The 14,045-nt window shown below is 54.7% G+C and overlaps 6 protein-coding genes across 6 annotated transcripts; 3 read left to right on the top strand and 3 right to left on the bottom strand.

The window, feature by feature from the left end:
* Positions 1 to 97: 97 nt before the first annotated feature.
* Positions 98 to 1,481, top strand: L969DRAFT_93194 (uncharacterized protein; the record flags this gene model as incomplete). Its single annotated transcript, XM_014713793.1, has 6 exons — positions 98 to 247; positions 296 to 508; positions 558 to 638; positions 694 to 806; positions 854 to 975; positions 1,024 to 1,481. The coding sequence occupies 6 exons, from the start codon at positions 98 to 100 to the stop codon at positions 1,479 to 1,481; spliced, it is 1,137 nt and encodes a 378-aa protein (XP_014569279.1).
* Positions 1,482 to 1,493: 12 nt separating this feature from the next.
* L969DRAFT_47009 (uncharacterized protein) lies at positions 1,494 to 2,566 on the bottom strand (the record flags this gene model as incomplete). Its single annotated transcript, XM_014713792.1, has 2 exons — positions 1,494 to 1,880; positions 1,931 to 2,566. The coding sequence occupies 2 exons, from the start codon at positions 2,564 to 2,566 to the stop codon at positions 1,494 to 1,496; spliced, it is 1,023 nt and encodes a 340-aa protein (XP_014569278.1).
* Positions 2,567 to 2,642: 76 nt separating this feature from the next.
* Positions 2,643 to 7,972, bottom strand: L969DRAFT_46272 (uncharacterized protein; the record flags this gene model as incomplete). Its single annotated transcript, XM_014713791.1, has 6 exons — positions 2,643 to 2,870; positions 2,920 to 4,017; positions 4,067 to 4,467; positions 4,514 to 5,127; positions 5,180 to 7,467; positions 7,520 to 7,972. 6 exons carry the CDS (start codon positions 7,970 to 7,972, stop codon positions 2,643 to 2,645), a joined length of 5,082 nt encoding a protein of 1,693 aa, XP_014569277.1.
* Positions 7,973 to 8,053: 81 nt separating this feature from the next.
* Positions 8,054 to 11,517, top strand: L969DRAFT_93191 (glycoside hydrolase family 18 protein; the record flags this gene model as incomplete). Its single annotated transcript, XM_014713790.1, has 7 exons — positions 8,054 to 8,347; positions 8,404 to 8,981; positions 9,390 to 9,475; positions 9,538 to 10,029; positions 10,082 to 10,332; positions 10,384 to 10,596; positions 10,645 to 11,517. The coding sequence occupies 7 exons, from the start codon at positions 8,054 to 8,056 to the stop codon at positions 11,515 to 11,517; spliced, it is 2,787 nt and encodes a 928-aa protein (XP_014569276.1).
* Positions 11,518 to 11,607: 90 nt separating this feature from the next.
* On the bottom strand, positions 11,608 to 13,142 carry L969DRAFT_16007 (uncharacterized protein; the record flags this gene model as incomplete). The annotated part of the gene is made up of 4 exons (XM_014713528.1): positions 11,608 to 12,092; positions 12,147 to 12,546; positions 12,612 to 13,027; positions 13,079 to 13,142. The coding sequence occupies 4 exons, from the start codon at positions 13,140 to 13,142 to the stop codon at positions 11,608 to 11,610; spliced, it is 1,365 nt and encodes a 454-aa protein (XP_014569014.1).
* Positions 13,143 to 13,250: 108 nt separating this feature from the next.
* Positions 13,251 to 13,776, top strand: L969DRAFT_46321 (uncharacterized protein; the record flags this gene model as incomplete). Its single annotated transcript, XM_014713788.1, has 2 exons — positions 13,251 to 13,428; positions 13,481 to 13,776. 2 exons carry the CDS (start codon positions 13,251 to 13,253, stop codon positions 13,774 to 13,776), a joined length of 474 nt encoding a protein of 157 aa, XP_014569274.1.
* Between the last annotated feature and the right edge of the window lie 269 nt (positions 13,777 to 14,045).

Genomic DNA, 14,045 nt, shown 5'->3' with positions numbered 1-14,045 from the left:
CGCAAATTTCTGTTCGACTGAAGAGCGCGCGGGGCACTTGGCAACCTTGTTCTTGAATACGGCACCGACGGGCCGGGCTCGTGCTCGCTCTTGCACGATGCGCACATCAGGCTGCTCAGCTTGTAGAGCGCTACTTCGAGCTGCGAGACATCGAGATGTTGAAGCAGCGCAGCAGCGCCGCATGCAATCTACCGCATCCCGAGCGCGACGCATCTTTTCTGGCATTCAGCCTACGGGCATCCCTCATGTGCGCTCTATCTCAGCTGAGCAACGCTTCTCATATCCGACAGTGTAGATTGGCAACTATCTCGGAGCATTGAAACAGTGGAAGAAGCTGCAGGATACAGCAGAACCGTCAGACGAGCTCTTTTTCAGTATCGTCGGTCTGCACGCCATCACGGTGCCCCAGGAACCTGGGAAGCTGCGACAAGACCGTCGAGACATGCTAGCGACACTTCTCGCACTCGGTCTGAGTCCAGAGCGTTGCACGATATTCTTTCAGGAACAAGTATGTGCATTATCATGCGAGACGCGTTGAATCTGGCTAAGCGGTACAGGTACCTCAACACGCTGAGCTCGCCTGGATGCTCAACTGTCTCGTCAGTCTAGGTCGTCTACAGCGTATGACATCTTGGAAGGCGCGCATTGCATCATGGGACCACCTTTTCAAGCTTAAATGAAGGCGATCTGCAGAGCAGACTGGCAGGAATGAAGGGCAGCAAGGAAGGAGAGGCAGACGAAGGCAAACTGCATCTTGGCCTCCTGGCTTATCCAGTACTTCAAGCTGCCGATGTTTTGCTTTACGAGTACGTCTCACCAGTCTGATACCGCTCTGAGCTCATTGACTTGCCAGCGCAACGGAGGTCCCTGTGGGCGATGACCAAAAGCAGCACATCGAGCTCATCCGGGACCTAGCGGCCACCTTCAACTCCAGACACTCTACAGAATTCTTCAGAGCGCCAGAGCATATCTTCAGTGAGTGCATGTGCAGGATCTGCCCGCTCGCGCTCATACCCCAAACAGCGCCTACTTCTCGTGTCCAATCGCTCACACAACCCAGTGCAAAGATGTCAAAATCCGCCGTCAACGCTAGATCGCGCATTCTTCTCACCGATGAGCCAGAAGATATTGAGAGTAAGATCCGTAGAGCGGTCTCCGATGGCAAATACATGATCTCATACGATCGAGACACTCGGCCTGGCGTGTCAAATCTGATCGATATCTATGCTGGCTTGACCGAAAAAACGCCAGCAGAAGTATTGCAGCATCTAGAAGAGCAAAGGATCGACACGCTAGGCAAGATGAAGCGGTCTCTTGCCGACTTGATCATCGAGAAATTCACTCCCTTCCGCGCCGAGTTCTCGAGGTTGCAAGCAGACCCAGGATACCTATCCCAAGTAGAGCAGATGGGCGAGCAGAAAGCGAGCGCAGTTGCGCGGGAACGGATGGCAGAGATACACAAGCTTGTTGGCCTTGCATGATGTTGACAACAATCAGATTCCTTCCGCAAACATCGAGTGTAGCGTATCTGCTACGCCAGACGGTGTGGAGACGCCGAGATCAGATATGATGAGCTGCAGCAGGCTAGGATCGCAGTAGTCGAGCAGCGGATTGTTCATGATCTGGGATTCCGTCATCGTCAGTGGCGCTGGCAAAGGATCGCTGAGAAGCGCTCTGCTAGGCGTCTCGGGTATTTCCACTTTCTTCAAATTAGACTCGGCCGTCTCGTCGTCTACGTAGGGCATCTCCAGCAGCGGGAAAGGGGTGGGAAAGTCAAATTGAGACAGTGGGAAGAGCCGCGCTAGTTTGTACGACTCAGCGAGAGCGATGACAGATTTATCATTCGCTTTTGCAGCCAGCGCCATCTGAAGGCCGCCGATCTATTTCGCACGTCAGCATGCGAGCTTGCACATTTGCCCTTTGAACATACTGCGTTCAATAAACCTCCGTTGTTGCAGACAGCTTCGGCGCCCAGCAGTACGAGGTCGACTTTCGGCATAGCGTATGCCACGGCAGAATCGAGCAGAACAGTACAGGGTATCTTTGCTTGGGCCAAGAGCGCATGAGTCTTCATGCCTGCGCCTAGCGGTCTGGCTTCCGTCACAAAGACTGCGAACCGTTTCCGCGCTCTTTGCGCGGAGAGCAGGGTCGCCATGACCACTCTTGAGTAGCTGTGAGTCATGATGACGCTACCGTCTACTATCCATTCGGAAGCTAGCAGAGCGATCTTGTCCACAAACGTCTTGCTGCCTGCTACAAACTCTCGCGCTTTCATTACGAGTGTTTGACGATATTCGTCAAAGCTGATCGACAGTGCGGGCCGCTGAAGGAGCACGAATCGCAGCAAGAGCGCAGTACCTGCAGAGAGGGAGACGGGCGAGCTTGAGGCCTCCCTCAGCTCGCTAGCTGCCTCCTGTAGCTCGCCAATGAGTCCTTGCATCGTCGTCGCTTGTGAACGAGATATGACTTCCGCCAGTGCGTCCACAGCGGCAATCGGCATAGCGAGCGCATCATCGTGCTGCAGAGACTGTCGATAATGTTCTATGGCGTACTCGTAGCGGCCCATGACAGATCTTAGGATTCTCTGAATTACGCAAGACCTCAAGGACGCGACGGCGTCATGCTGATCGATCATGCATCCATCAGAACAGACTGCGACAGAGGGGACATGATGATCCCGTGGAACTTTGGAACCACTTGTAGAGACAAGCCGCATGAAAGGTGTTCTTGCAAGTCTTGCACGACTTTGTTGGCAGCGTGCGATCGGTGACAGAGATGATGCTGTAGCAGATAGCGCAGGGCTCTTTGCCTTCGAAATGCAAAGCGACGTTGCGCTTGAACATGTGCAGAGCATCGTAGATCGCGCCGTCCTATCAAATGTATGAGCAAAGCTATCAGATGACACGGAGAGAAGCGTACTTGGTTGGATATGACTTGCTGCATGCCCATGATCCATGCTCGCCATTGTTGCTCTGACACGCCCACTTTTTTGAGATCCTTGACCTCGACGCCTTGTAGTGGGAACTCAGGCGGTATCCGAATGCCAATTTCCATCGTTTGTTCATCGACAGTATAGACCGCCTTGACTTCGCTGACTGTCTTGTTCACTTTGACTTTCATGTCATCGTCATTGAGCTGAGATGCAAATTCGGGCTGGAGCAGCTTTGCAAGCTCTTGTTCGATCAGCAGAGGCGAAAATGTCTTGGCGGTGAACGAAGCCAACGCCATTGATGTTTGACGGTCTCTGCAAGATTCCCACCATACTCGCACGAGCGAGGGTACAGCGCCTAGAGCGCGGTAATAAACATGACCGGCAAGAGCGGCCAAGGAGTCTCCATCAAGCGTTTCTACGTCGACCTCATCGATCTTCCATGTGCTTGGCGGCAGTTTGCCTCGACCGCTTGCAAGCATGAGAACGGTCGGTATGAGCGATTTGCCGACGACGTCCGCATCGCGAAGTTGCTCGATATATCTGCTCTTGAGACGCAACGACGCTTTCGCGAAATGGTCGAGGATGGCCAGCCAAGTAAGCAAATAGCCCAAAGCCACCTCTGGCCGAGTACCTTCTATCAGTGGTTTTGCTACTGCTGTCAAGAAACCCTCGTTCATCCCGCTGACCATGGCGTCATCCGAAATCTCCAGCTCGACGACCAGATCTTCGACGATCTGCATGATCATAGCTCGCGCTGACTTGTATGCTGCGTGTCGCACGACTTGATTCGAGGAGGCAAAATGTGATATCGCCTGAGCAGGGTCGAATGCTTCCGTTTTGACAGATGTGTCCCACTGCACAATGATCATTGCTAGCGATTCGATAAGACTGCTCGTCGCACGAGAGCTAGACAAGGCCGGAGCCATGACAAAGATGGCCAGGAGAGAGGCTCGACTGCGCAATTGAGACGCATGTACCTGCTCTCGCAAGGCACGATTAGTTGACGCATATTCATCGATGATTTCGTATAAGCGCAGTGCTTGTTGCAGACCGGCTGCATCAAGCAGCTTGGTCCATTGGAAGGTCTGCAAGCTCACGTCGGATTCAGCCTTTTGCCAGCAAATGCGAGCACACCTTGCAGATTGTATCGAGGAGCGAGGACGCAAACTCCCAATGCGCACCAGCGACATCTTGAACGATGGGCACGAGATGCTGGAAGAGCTCTGTGCTCGCAAAGAGGAGTGATTTGCGTGAGTCGCCAATGTCACTGCCTGGAGCCTCCCAGAGGACCGCCCAGCGTTGGATCGCTTGTAGCAGAAAGATTGTCCTCTGCGCAGGCAAAAACGGCGCCGAAGAATCATGTGGAGGGGCAGAGGCGATGAGGGTCATCAAAGGCGCAAACGCTTTGTCGCCGGCTCTTTCTGGTGGTATGCTGGCGATGTCGCTCGCGAGCTCATTTTGGTATCGGTTAAAGCGAGGGTTCTCCAACAAAACATCTCGCGTGCCAGCAATGATACTGCGGGCGAACACCTCGCCTATTCTCCGAGTCAGCAGAAGTAAGCTGAACGTCTGGGCACTAACCCCGCGTTGACATCCGCCTCGCACAATTGAGCCATACGTCTGCCTCTGGCTGACCAGCCGAAGAATTGCGAAAGACACCCGCGATTAGTCTTTGTGGTACATCCGAGCGCGCAGATCCGTGTGCTGTTGTTCTCGAGGCAAAGTGCACCATCATGTATTGCAAGGAGTCATGCGTCGCGTTCGGCTTCTCGTGAGCCAACAGCAGCTCTGTCGTCTTTCTATGCCATACTCCATCTGCTTTTGCGCCTAGCGTGACGATGAGCCTGTTGACGATTTGTTCACTGCCAGCTTGCAAAGCGACGATATCGGACTCGGTACTCGCTTCGCCCAAGACAGACAAATCATGCTCGTCTTGCGCCATCTCAGTCAAAACTGCAACATGAGTCGCGATCGCGGGATGGCTGGTTGCAAGCGAAGCATCACTGGTGATCGCTTGCATTGCGAGGATGACGATCCGAGCATATACGCTTGAGAGTGCGCTCATTGACTGCCCGCTCCGATCTTGCTGCATGTCTGTGTACCTTTGCTCGAGCTCATCTGCGCCGGGCAGGATCGAAGCAGGAGGGGCGACTCCATCCGGCAAGTACGCCAACGCGCCCAAGAACTGTGCAGGCCTGTCGTGCGAATGTAATTAGCTCGTGTCAACGGCGGAAGCTATTAGCGTACGATAAATTGTTGCTCTCGGCTATTTGATGCCTGAGCAGATCAAGGACATGCACTGACAATACTTTCGCCTCGTCAGCTGTCAAAAAGGCACGCAGTCGGTCGTATACGAGCGTCAGATGTGTCTGTGTTCCGATTAAATCTGGATTCCCGAGCATGACGCAAGCGAGTGCAGATACGTTGACCATCGCCGCTTGCTCTTCGTCCGATAACTTGGACCAAGAGGATTGCAGAAATAGGTGCTCAGCAAGAAGTAACCATATAGTCTTCGATTGATGCAGTAAATGTTCCCCCTCTTGAACCACTCGACCTGCCTCCTTTACGACACGTTGTGCAAGCATACTGCGCATGGTATCTGCGACAAATTGAGCTGCGAAAGGGCGTGGGTCTTGCGTGATCCTCGCAAGGGTCTGCAGCGTCGTAAGGGGTGGCGCCTGTTCGGCTTGCAAAACGTCCTCCATATGCTGCAGCATGACCGGCTCTAGCGACAAGCATGGTAGCCTGGCCAGGGTCGATCTTGGTAAATGCTCGTTGAATAATTCGATCAAGCGCATCTGTGGTGGCACAGGCCACGCGCTGGTCTGTTCATGCCAGTTGGACCAGGCTACATTTGCATCTTCAGGTTCGAGCGGAAGCCAGATCGATGCGATCTTGACAGCCTGTACGTCGTTGTCGCCAATGAAATATGCAGACAGGTGGTCCCGAATAAAGTCCGACAGATCTGAGCTATTGCGAGCTTGCTCCGGGCGATGAGAGAGGTGTCGATAGATGAATGTTAAGAGCTGCTTGACGCGTTGTACGTGGCCCATATCCATAGCGCTGGTAGCCTTATGTTCTTTGAGCGATTCAATGCTCTGCAAGAATACGTCTGCTGCCCATACATCTGTCTGAGGCTGTGGCAAGGTCTCTAATGCGGTTGAGAGTGCTACTAGACGAGCATGACGAGGGTCTTCCGATGTGATGACACACAATTGCGGCGTTGCGGTCTGTAAGCTTCTGTAGATATCGTCTTGGTCATCAGGAGCCTGCTGATTGATCGTATCCCTGAGTATGCGCAAAGATACATCAGGCGCAAAGAGAGACGTCCTGTTCGCTGCATTGGCGAGGTAGCGCGTCCACATCTCGATCAGCTGATCACGCAGTAGGCGGTTTCCTGAGCTCGCATCCGGGGTCTTGGCAAGCCGTCGCTGCATGAAAGCGACGAGATCAAGCCAAGCAGTCAGATAGATATTCGTGTGAGCCGCCGCTTTGATGTCAACAGCGCGCGAGTCGAATGCTGCCCAAAACGACGTCGGTATTGTACTCAACGTTGCCTCGTTCATCGGCAGCAATGACGGCGGCAGCGTTGAGAAGATGAGAAGCAGGACAGGATAGTTCTGTATGTTACTACCGCAGCCGGATTGCAAGAAATTGAACAATCCTTGTATTGAGGGTGGAAAGACGTGGGACCCGTTACTGCTGGATATGCTTGAGATGTCGTTCGTGTCGCCGTTGATATGCTCACGAGCGTCAGAATCAGAGTCTTCTTCATCCTCATCGGTGTCTTCCGAGGTTTCCGCCTTATCTGCTGAAGTCCAGCTCTGAGGAAACTTTCGCAGGAGCGGCAGTAGGCCGAGCCACATGACAGCATGTGTGCCATGATCACGTTCGTTCCAGGCAGCCGCAAGTGCGTGCTTGCTGACAAGGTGCAAGCAAGCCTCTATGTGGGTCGTGCCAGCTTCGCTGGTCAGCAGTAGTGCGAGCATTCGCCAGGTTGCGGACCGCAAAGGACCAGAAGAACGTGGCGAGGGTTCCAGCTCTTTCCAAAGCGCACCCGATCGAAGGACAGGCTCGATAGTGTCCATAGATAGCAATTGAGGTTGTTGCTCGAGCAAGTAATGCAGCGCACCCATTGCGCTAATGAGTTGTGCCCGATCTAGCGCGACCTCTGCATCGTGCCCTTGTTCGGACCCTGTATCGGCAAACACGATGTCTTGGAGAGCAGACGCAATATCTATGGCGTGCTCTGCAAGGTCGATGTGCTCATCTGATGCTTGCGTAACGTTTTGCCAATTCAGACTGGCCACACTGCGCACGATCCTATCGAGATCGAAAGCTGAGCAAAGCCAGCTTGCTAGATAGCCTTCCTGTTGCACAGAGATATCGGAGATGAGGATCTGTCGGCTGGTCTGCTGGACCTGTCGCGTGTAGACTGACGAACCGGCTACGGTCGACAGGAAGCTCTGCAGCGTAGCAGCGAGCATGCGTATTCTCCGCGCGCTGTGTCCGACGAGACGAGCAAAGTGATGGACCTGTTGATTGTTTAGCTGCTCTTCCCTCGCAAGCAGGATGGTCGACACGAACCCATATAGGCAAGATGAGATGCAATGTAGCTTGCAGATCTTGCAGCTCCTCTTCGCTCTGCACGGCGTCTACAGCAGCACGAAGCCATCCATCGAGCTCCTCTATCGCTCGTGCCAGCGTCTTTTCATCTCGCTTGTGCAGCTTGCGCAGGACCACAATCAGGTTAGGATCAACTCTCGCGTCTCCTGCTACGCCTAGTCCATAGAGATCAACAGGATCGACGAGCCCTTTCGGCGGCTTGGGGGGCGGCACGTAGACTTTGACTTTGGCGTGCTTCTTCTTGTCCTTCTTCTGGCCCCGCTGGGCAGGTCTCTTTGGAGCTTGACCGACGATCGTCGGGCCAGATGGCTGTGTATCGCCTTCGTCTATGCTACCGTCGGCGCCTTTGCCGGCCTGCTTCTTTGCGTGCTTCTTACGAGTCGCAGATGAGGCTGAAGACTTGGACTTGGCCATGATAGCCTGGCCTAGGGAGCGCTCAAAGATTTTGTGATGCGGTCATCGCGAATTCTGGCAAGAGCGAGCGACGACTCTGCGATGCAACGTTTGCGGCCTCTGCAGCTGCTGACGGCTTCTCGTAGCTTGACACGATGCGTTTATTGCTCAGCTATCGTCTCGGCAGCACGGGCAGCGGATCCGTCACCTCGTCGCAGCTCTACACCTCTACGTTTGCTTCAGCGCAACAGGCCAGCTCGAACAGACTCACTCGCCGATGTGGCCCCACCGACGAGCTTAGAGGAAGCCTCAGAGGCTGTTCATGTACCTCTATCAGATTGGGGGCCGCTCGAAGTCATCTATGAGTCCAAAAAGGACCCAATCTATGTCATCATGGCAAGCGGTCTCCTGCCTAAGATCAATGAGAGCTGACCGGGATTGCGTGCGGGCAGATGTATGTGTTCGCCGTACTAGGTGCAGCAGGTCTGGCCAACTTTGCAGATCTCGTGCGGCTGTACATGCCGAAGATGGAGAATCGCAACGGCAAGCTCACCGTCACCGAAGAACTGGCGTCGCCGACTGCGCGCTATACAGCCGCAAGTCTGACGCTTCTCGTTGGTCTCACGCTGGGAGGTTACATGCTATACGTTCCGACGAAACAAGCTCGTCGCATACTCGTCGCCTTGCCAGGGCCCGAGATGCGCGCGCTCTTTCCTGCTCAAGTCAGTCAGTCGACTCTGTTGCGACATTCAGCCATGCTCATCGAAAGCGAAGCAAGCATTGTACCTTTTGTCCCTCGCAGTCTTGCCACATCGCCCGAAGCAACGCCTCTGTCGGCCTTTGAGCTCATCGGTCCCCTGAGCGATAAAGCTCACCCATGGTATCCGCCTCTGCCTGCCTTTTCGCCTGCCGCTGCGTCCAGACAAATATCAGCCGGACTTGGTCTGCGAGGCACTCGAAAAGCCTGGAATGTCCTGAAGGAAGGAACATGGCAGGACAAGGTCGCTTTCGAGAGAGCGCTTCTCGGCCGGTAGCCGCTCATTAGCTCCTTTCTTCTGACTGCTCTGTCTACCTAAACGTCATTGTCGTCGACGACGCGCTCGCTGGCGTTTCAGCTCATTGTCGGGCTTCGACGTGGCACACATATTCCAACGAGCAATGAGAAACAGCTCCGCTAGCAGTCAAAGGCAATCATGTAGATTGTGCTGTGGCAATGCCGCGTCATGCTACTGCTTGCGCGTCTTGGATGTTTATCTCGTGCTTGCAAATGGGTTCCTCATGAACGAATTCTACAGACGTGGAGTACCCTTCAGGATTCGCCAGTGCTCGCCAGCCTTAGCGCTGATAGTGGGAAACTCGCGTCGTGGCAATATTGGTCTTGCGTGCCCCGGAGAGGAGATGAGCGGGGAAAGGTTGACTGATTTCTACCTACAAAAAGCGCGTCGAAAGTCGATGCTTTCCCCAGCTGCACTTCAAAGCTCGCATCTATTGTCAAGCGCCGGGACCACTTCACTGCTGGCTCTCGTGCACCGAGAACGCTTCACTGCGACCTCTCGCCTTGATCGTCTGACGCCTGCTTGCTCAAGCAGCATCAAGCTATACCCATCTTACTTTCGATACCTCACTTTTCGTATTCGAGAAGCCGGCTGCTTCCCGTTCCCTACACTCGACTTGCAGAGCATCTCGAACTCTCAAAATGCATCTCGTTCCCAGCTTGCTCAGTCTGACGCTGTTGTCCGCAAGCGCTCTGGCAGACGGACAGCTGCTCCAGCGACGGAACCCAAAGGCGAATCCTCAGCCCGTTGCGGAGAACCCCAAGAAGCTCAATCATGTCGAGCTACTCCAAGAGGGATCAGGGCTGATTGACCAAGCTTCACCACTGATCCTGGCCGCAAAGAAAAAGGTCGCCAACCCAAAGAAGGCGGTCTCGAAGGAGCCTGTGACGACTACCTCGTCTGCGCCAACCGCGACGGCGACAGTACGCAAGCTACTTCGGAGCGCATACTATCCCGATTGGTCAGGTGATCAACTCACGCCAGAAGCACTGGACTACTCCAAGTTTGACTATCTCGACTTTGGTAAGCCGCCCTTAGATGTTGACGTGCGCCAAGCTGATGTGTGACTCACCAGCGTTTGCGATACCCGATTCGTCATTTGGTCTCTACTTCACGCAAGACGATTCCGAGTCGCTCCTCACTCGGCTCGTCAAGAACGGCCACGCAAACGGTGTCAAGATCATGGTCTCGATAGGCGGCTGGACAGGCTCAAAGTACTTCTCGGTCGCAACGCAGACCAAGGCGAACCGTCAAGTCTTTATTCGCAACATCAAGTCGATGATGGACAAGTATGATCTTGACGGCATTGACATTGACTGGGAATACGTACGCTGCCTCTCCGTTCGTGTGATAGCAAGAAGCTAACGTGCATTTCAGCCTGGCTCATCAGGCAACTCGGGCAATATCTGGGCTGCAGATGATACGGACCATCTCTATCTGTTCCTGAAGGGCCTACGAGCGTCTATCGGAGCAGCCAAGATGATCAGTATGGCGGTAACACAGCAGCCCTGGACTGGCCCCAATGGCAGCCCACTGGCAAATATCTCAAAGTATGCTCCGTACCTCGATCGCGTGCTCGTCATGAATTATGTACGTCTTCCGTATCGCAATCGATGATCAAGCTGACCAATCGAGCAGGATGTCTGGTCATCTTCATCTACCCCTGGCCCCAATGCGCCCTTCTCGGATGGATGCGGCAACTCGCTTCAACCTACAGCGAACGAAGTCGCAGCGATCGACCAATGGCTCGGCGCTGGTTTCCCTGCAACGCACATCATCATGGGTCTGCCGATTTACGGCTACGTCTCAAAGTCGTCCGCTACCAAGCTACTCGACAAGCGCTCTCGACCTCGCCTTGCTTCCGCTGCTCAACCCATCCCCGTCGTCGAAGAGGATGCATTCGAAGAAGAGGAAGCTCCCGTTCCCATTCGTCGTCGTCTGACCAGACGCCAGCAATTCGAGATTGGCTCTGCCGAAGGGCAAGCCCGTCGAGCCCATGCAAAGCGTCAAGCCACAAGCACGCCCACTGTTGAGTATGCTGCTTCTGCCACCACCTCCGGCACAGCGGCGACAGCCACCAACACGATCGTCATCTGCCCAGATAACCACTCTGGATGGGGTTGTGGACCTAAGCCCGTCAATGTGCCCACGCATGCGTCCAATATCACCGTCAAAGCAGGCAACGCGGGCGATCTCAGTGCTTGGATGGGCAGTCAGATCGAATTCAACCAGATCGTCGAAGCTCAAGCTCTCGTCCAGCTCGCCAACGGAACCTTTGTTGGCAAATCGGGCTACGATCGTTACTGGGATTCTTGCTCGTCTACGCCCTTCTTGGTCAACAAGATCAGAAACACTGTGGTCACCTATGACGATCAACAGTCTCTCGCCATCAAGGCGGCTTATGCTGCAGAGCGAAAGATTGGCGGAATCGGGTGCTGGGATATCGGAGGCGATACGTACTCAAAAGGTTACGCCATGATGTCGGCCATCAATACCGCGCTGGGCTACTGACGGATTTGAGCTTCACGATGCATGTTGTAGATCGGGACGTCCTTCTCTATGTTCAATGAGTGTGTGCATGTACGGTCGCGGTATACAAGCTCAACGTCGATTGGGCGAACGAGCTCTCCTGACGCGAGGCGAGGCAGCGCGAGTATAGCTGGACGGAACACGCTCTGACCGCGGCGAGCTACCCCGCCGAGCATGTCTATCTCCGTCTACTCTCGTGTCGCGTCGATCGTCTCCCAGGGCATTGCTCCGTCGAGGCTCGTGCTTCCGTGAGCTATGACTGTCGTCCCGTCCGGTCTCCTCATGGCGTGATCTGCGGCCGTCCGATCGAGAGGAGTACGCATCGTCTCTTCTGGGACTGCTGGGCGGGCGGGCTGACCCGGCTTTCCTATCACGCTCGCTCGACAGCGGCTCCAGGCGATCTGCCGCTCTCCTCTGATGATGATTTGGCGATCGAGGCTCACTACGAGAGGACTCCTTTGGCGCCTTCGAAGTCGGAGGGGCCGGTGCACCGTACCTCTTGATGCCGTACAGCTCGTTGACTTCATCGTCCAATGCCTGCAGAAGCGCATGCGATTCTGCGACAAAGCTGTGTTAGGCCATTGAGACAAGGGGCATCTCAGCAAACGAACCCTTTAGCGCATCATCGCGCATCTTGACTTGGCGTTCTAGATGTTCGTTAGCAGACCGCAGCGTTGTCATCGGGCCGATTGCGAGCGCTTCCCCTAGCTCGTCATTCTCCCTTCGCAGAACGCTCAGCAGATCTACTATCCGCCGTGCATCTGAGCCAAGCGGCCGACTCTGTCGAGTGTCGGCCTGCCAAAGAGCCGCGTCGCGTTCGTCTTTGAGCCTCTGATTGTCTTTGTTGAGCATCTTGACTTGCTCTTGTAAAGAGCGATACATGAATGCGACCGGAAGCGGCACAGTAGCCGTGCCACAGTACGTCGGAGCGGAAGGTAAGCCGTAATCGAGCTGAAACTCATCGCCGGATTCGATCGACTGGAGAAATCCTGTCATGCGTGCCAATTCCATCTAAGCACGCATGGCCCGAAAGAATCAACATCCAATTCTGATTGAAAGGTGTACAAGGTATTCACGGCAAGTGCGAGATTGTCCTTCTTGGATGCTTCGAGTTGCTCTTCGAGCTTGCCAATCCGTATCTGATCATCATAGTCGGGCGAGTGAAGGTCAGGCTTGACGGTCGCATCTTGCATAGATTCATCTGCGAGCGGACGAGATGGCGTCTCGGTCTTCTTCTTGGCGTCGAGCGTATCATCAGGCTGCTTCTTTGTCGTTTCGACGGGTAAGGACGTGATCGTCGTCGTGGGAGGATGTCCATGCGGTTTCCGTTCGGCTTCTGGCGTTCCGCCCAACGAGATGACCGCTTCGTCATCATCATCATCATCGGAAGGTTCTTCATCCAGTTCTTCTGGTGGTGGTGGTGGTGTAGGCTCTGGCTTGACGGCAGGCGCGGGCTTGGAGGCAGATGTAGCTCTGCCGCGTATCGAGAAGCCTGAGGAAGCAGTAAGCTCGGGAGTGAAGGCGATCGCTCATGTCGCATCACCGGATGACATGCTCTCGAGTCTGGGCTTCTTGCGACTACTCGCTTGCTGCTCGTCCAGCGTCATCTGGACATCTTCAGGCCGGTCGCCAGTCGAACAGCGATCGCGACTCGCGCCGACCTGACAATCATCACGAGCTTACGCACTCTCTCGGGCACAGGACAAAGATCAGCCATGATCCCACCCGCACTGCGAGATCAGGCCATCAGATGGCTCACCCAGAAACTCGTCGATAGCCCGATCTTCCAAGAAGGCGTACACCGATCCCATGGAATCTGGCGCAGCTTGCAAGATGACTACCAACGGGCGATCTCAGAATCACAGTCGAGTGAAGCCTCATCACCCGACAAGGGTATGTCTCGCTGTGTCTGCTCCCTGTCAAGCTGACAGTTGGTCACGCACAGCTCGCAATACGGACAAGGCTGCATACGAAAGCCAGACGACAAGATCGAATGCATCAGCATCGCATGCCGGCCAGAGAGATGTCGATGAGAGGATAAGGAGGGCGCAAGCAGAAGCTCAAGCGAGAGCCAACGCACCGCGTCCCGGTACAGAGCCGCAAGGGCAAGCGAATAGGCCGCCGCCGCCGCCGCCGAAGAGAGAGCCAAGCGCATGGCAGACTTTGCCACCCAAAGACGACAAGATGTCTGAGCTTGCTGCCTTTCTGGAGAAGACGCGCAAAGATCTCGATCATCGTTAGCGCCATGTCGGCAACGATCATCTCCAGACCTTCACGCTCGGTAGCAAGCTAGATAGCACCTTGCTGGGGCAATGACGCGTACAGTCCGATGCGCCAAGCGTCACCCTTTATTTAGCGCCACGCGCCATGCCAAGGACCTGCCTCTGCTTGCTTACTGCAGCTTACCGCACGCTCGCGTTGGCAGTCGCTTGTCAAGCCCGCGCACTCAGTTGCAGGGCGCATGCATGGAAGATTGCATTGCATCGCTTGCTTGTGACTGTTCCGACTAC

Source organism: Mixia osmundae, assembly GCF_000708205.1.
Source record: "Mixia osmundae IAM 14324 unplaced genomic scaffold scaffold_3, whole genome shotgun sequence".
NCBI classification, from domain to species: domain Eukaryota; kingdom Fungi; phylum Basidiomycota; class Mixiomycetes; order Mixiales; family Mixiaceae; genus Mixia; species Mixia osmundae.
Note: the sequence above shows the minus strand (reverse complement) of the source record. Positions and strands in the feature narration are given on the sequence as shown.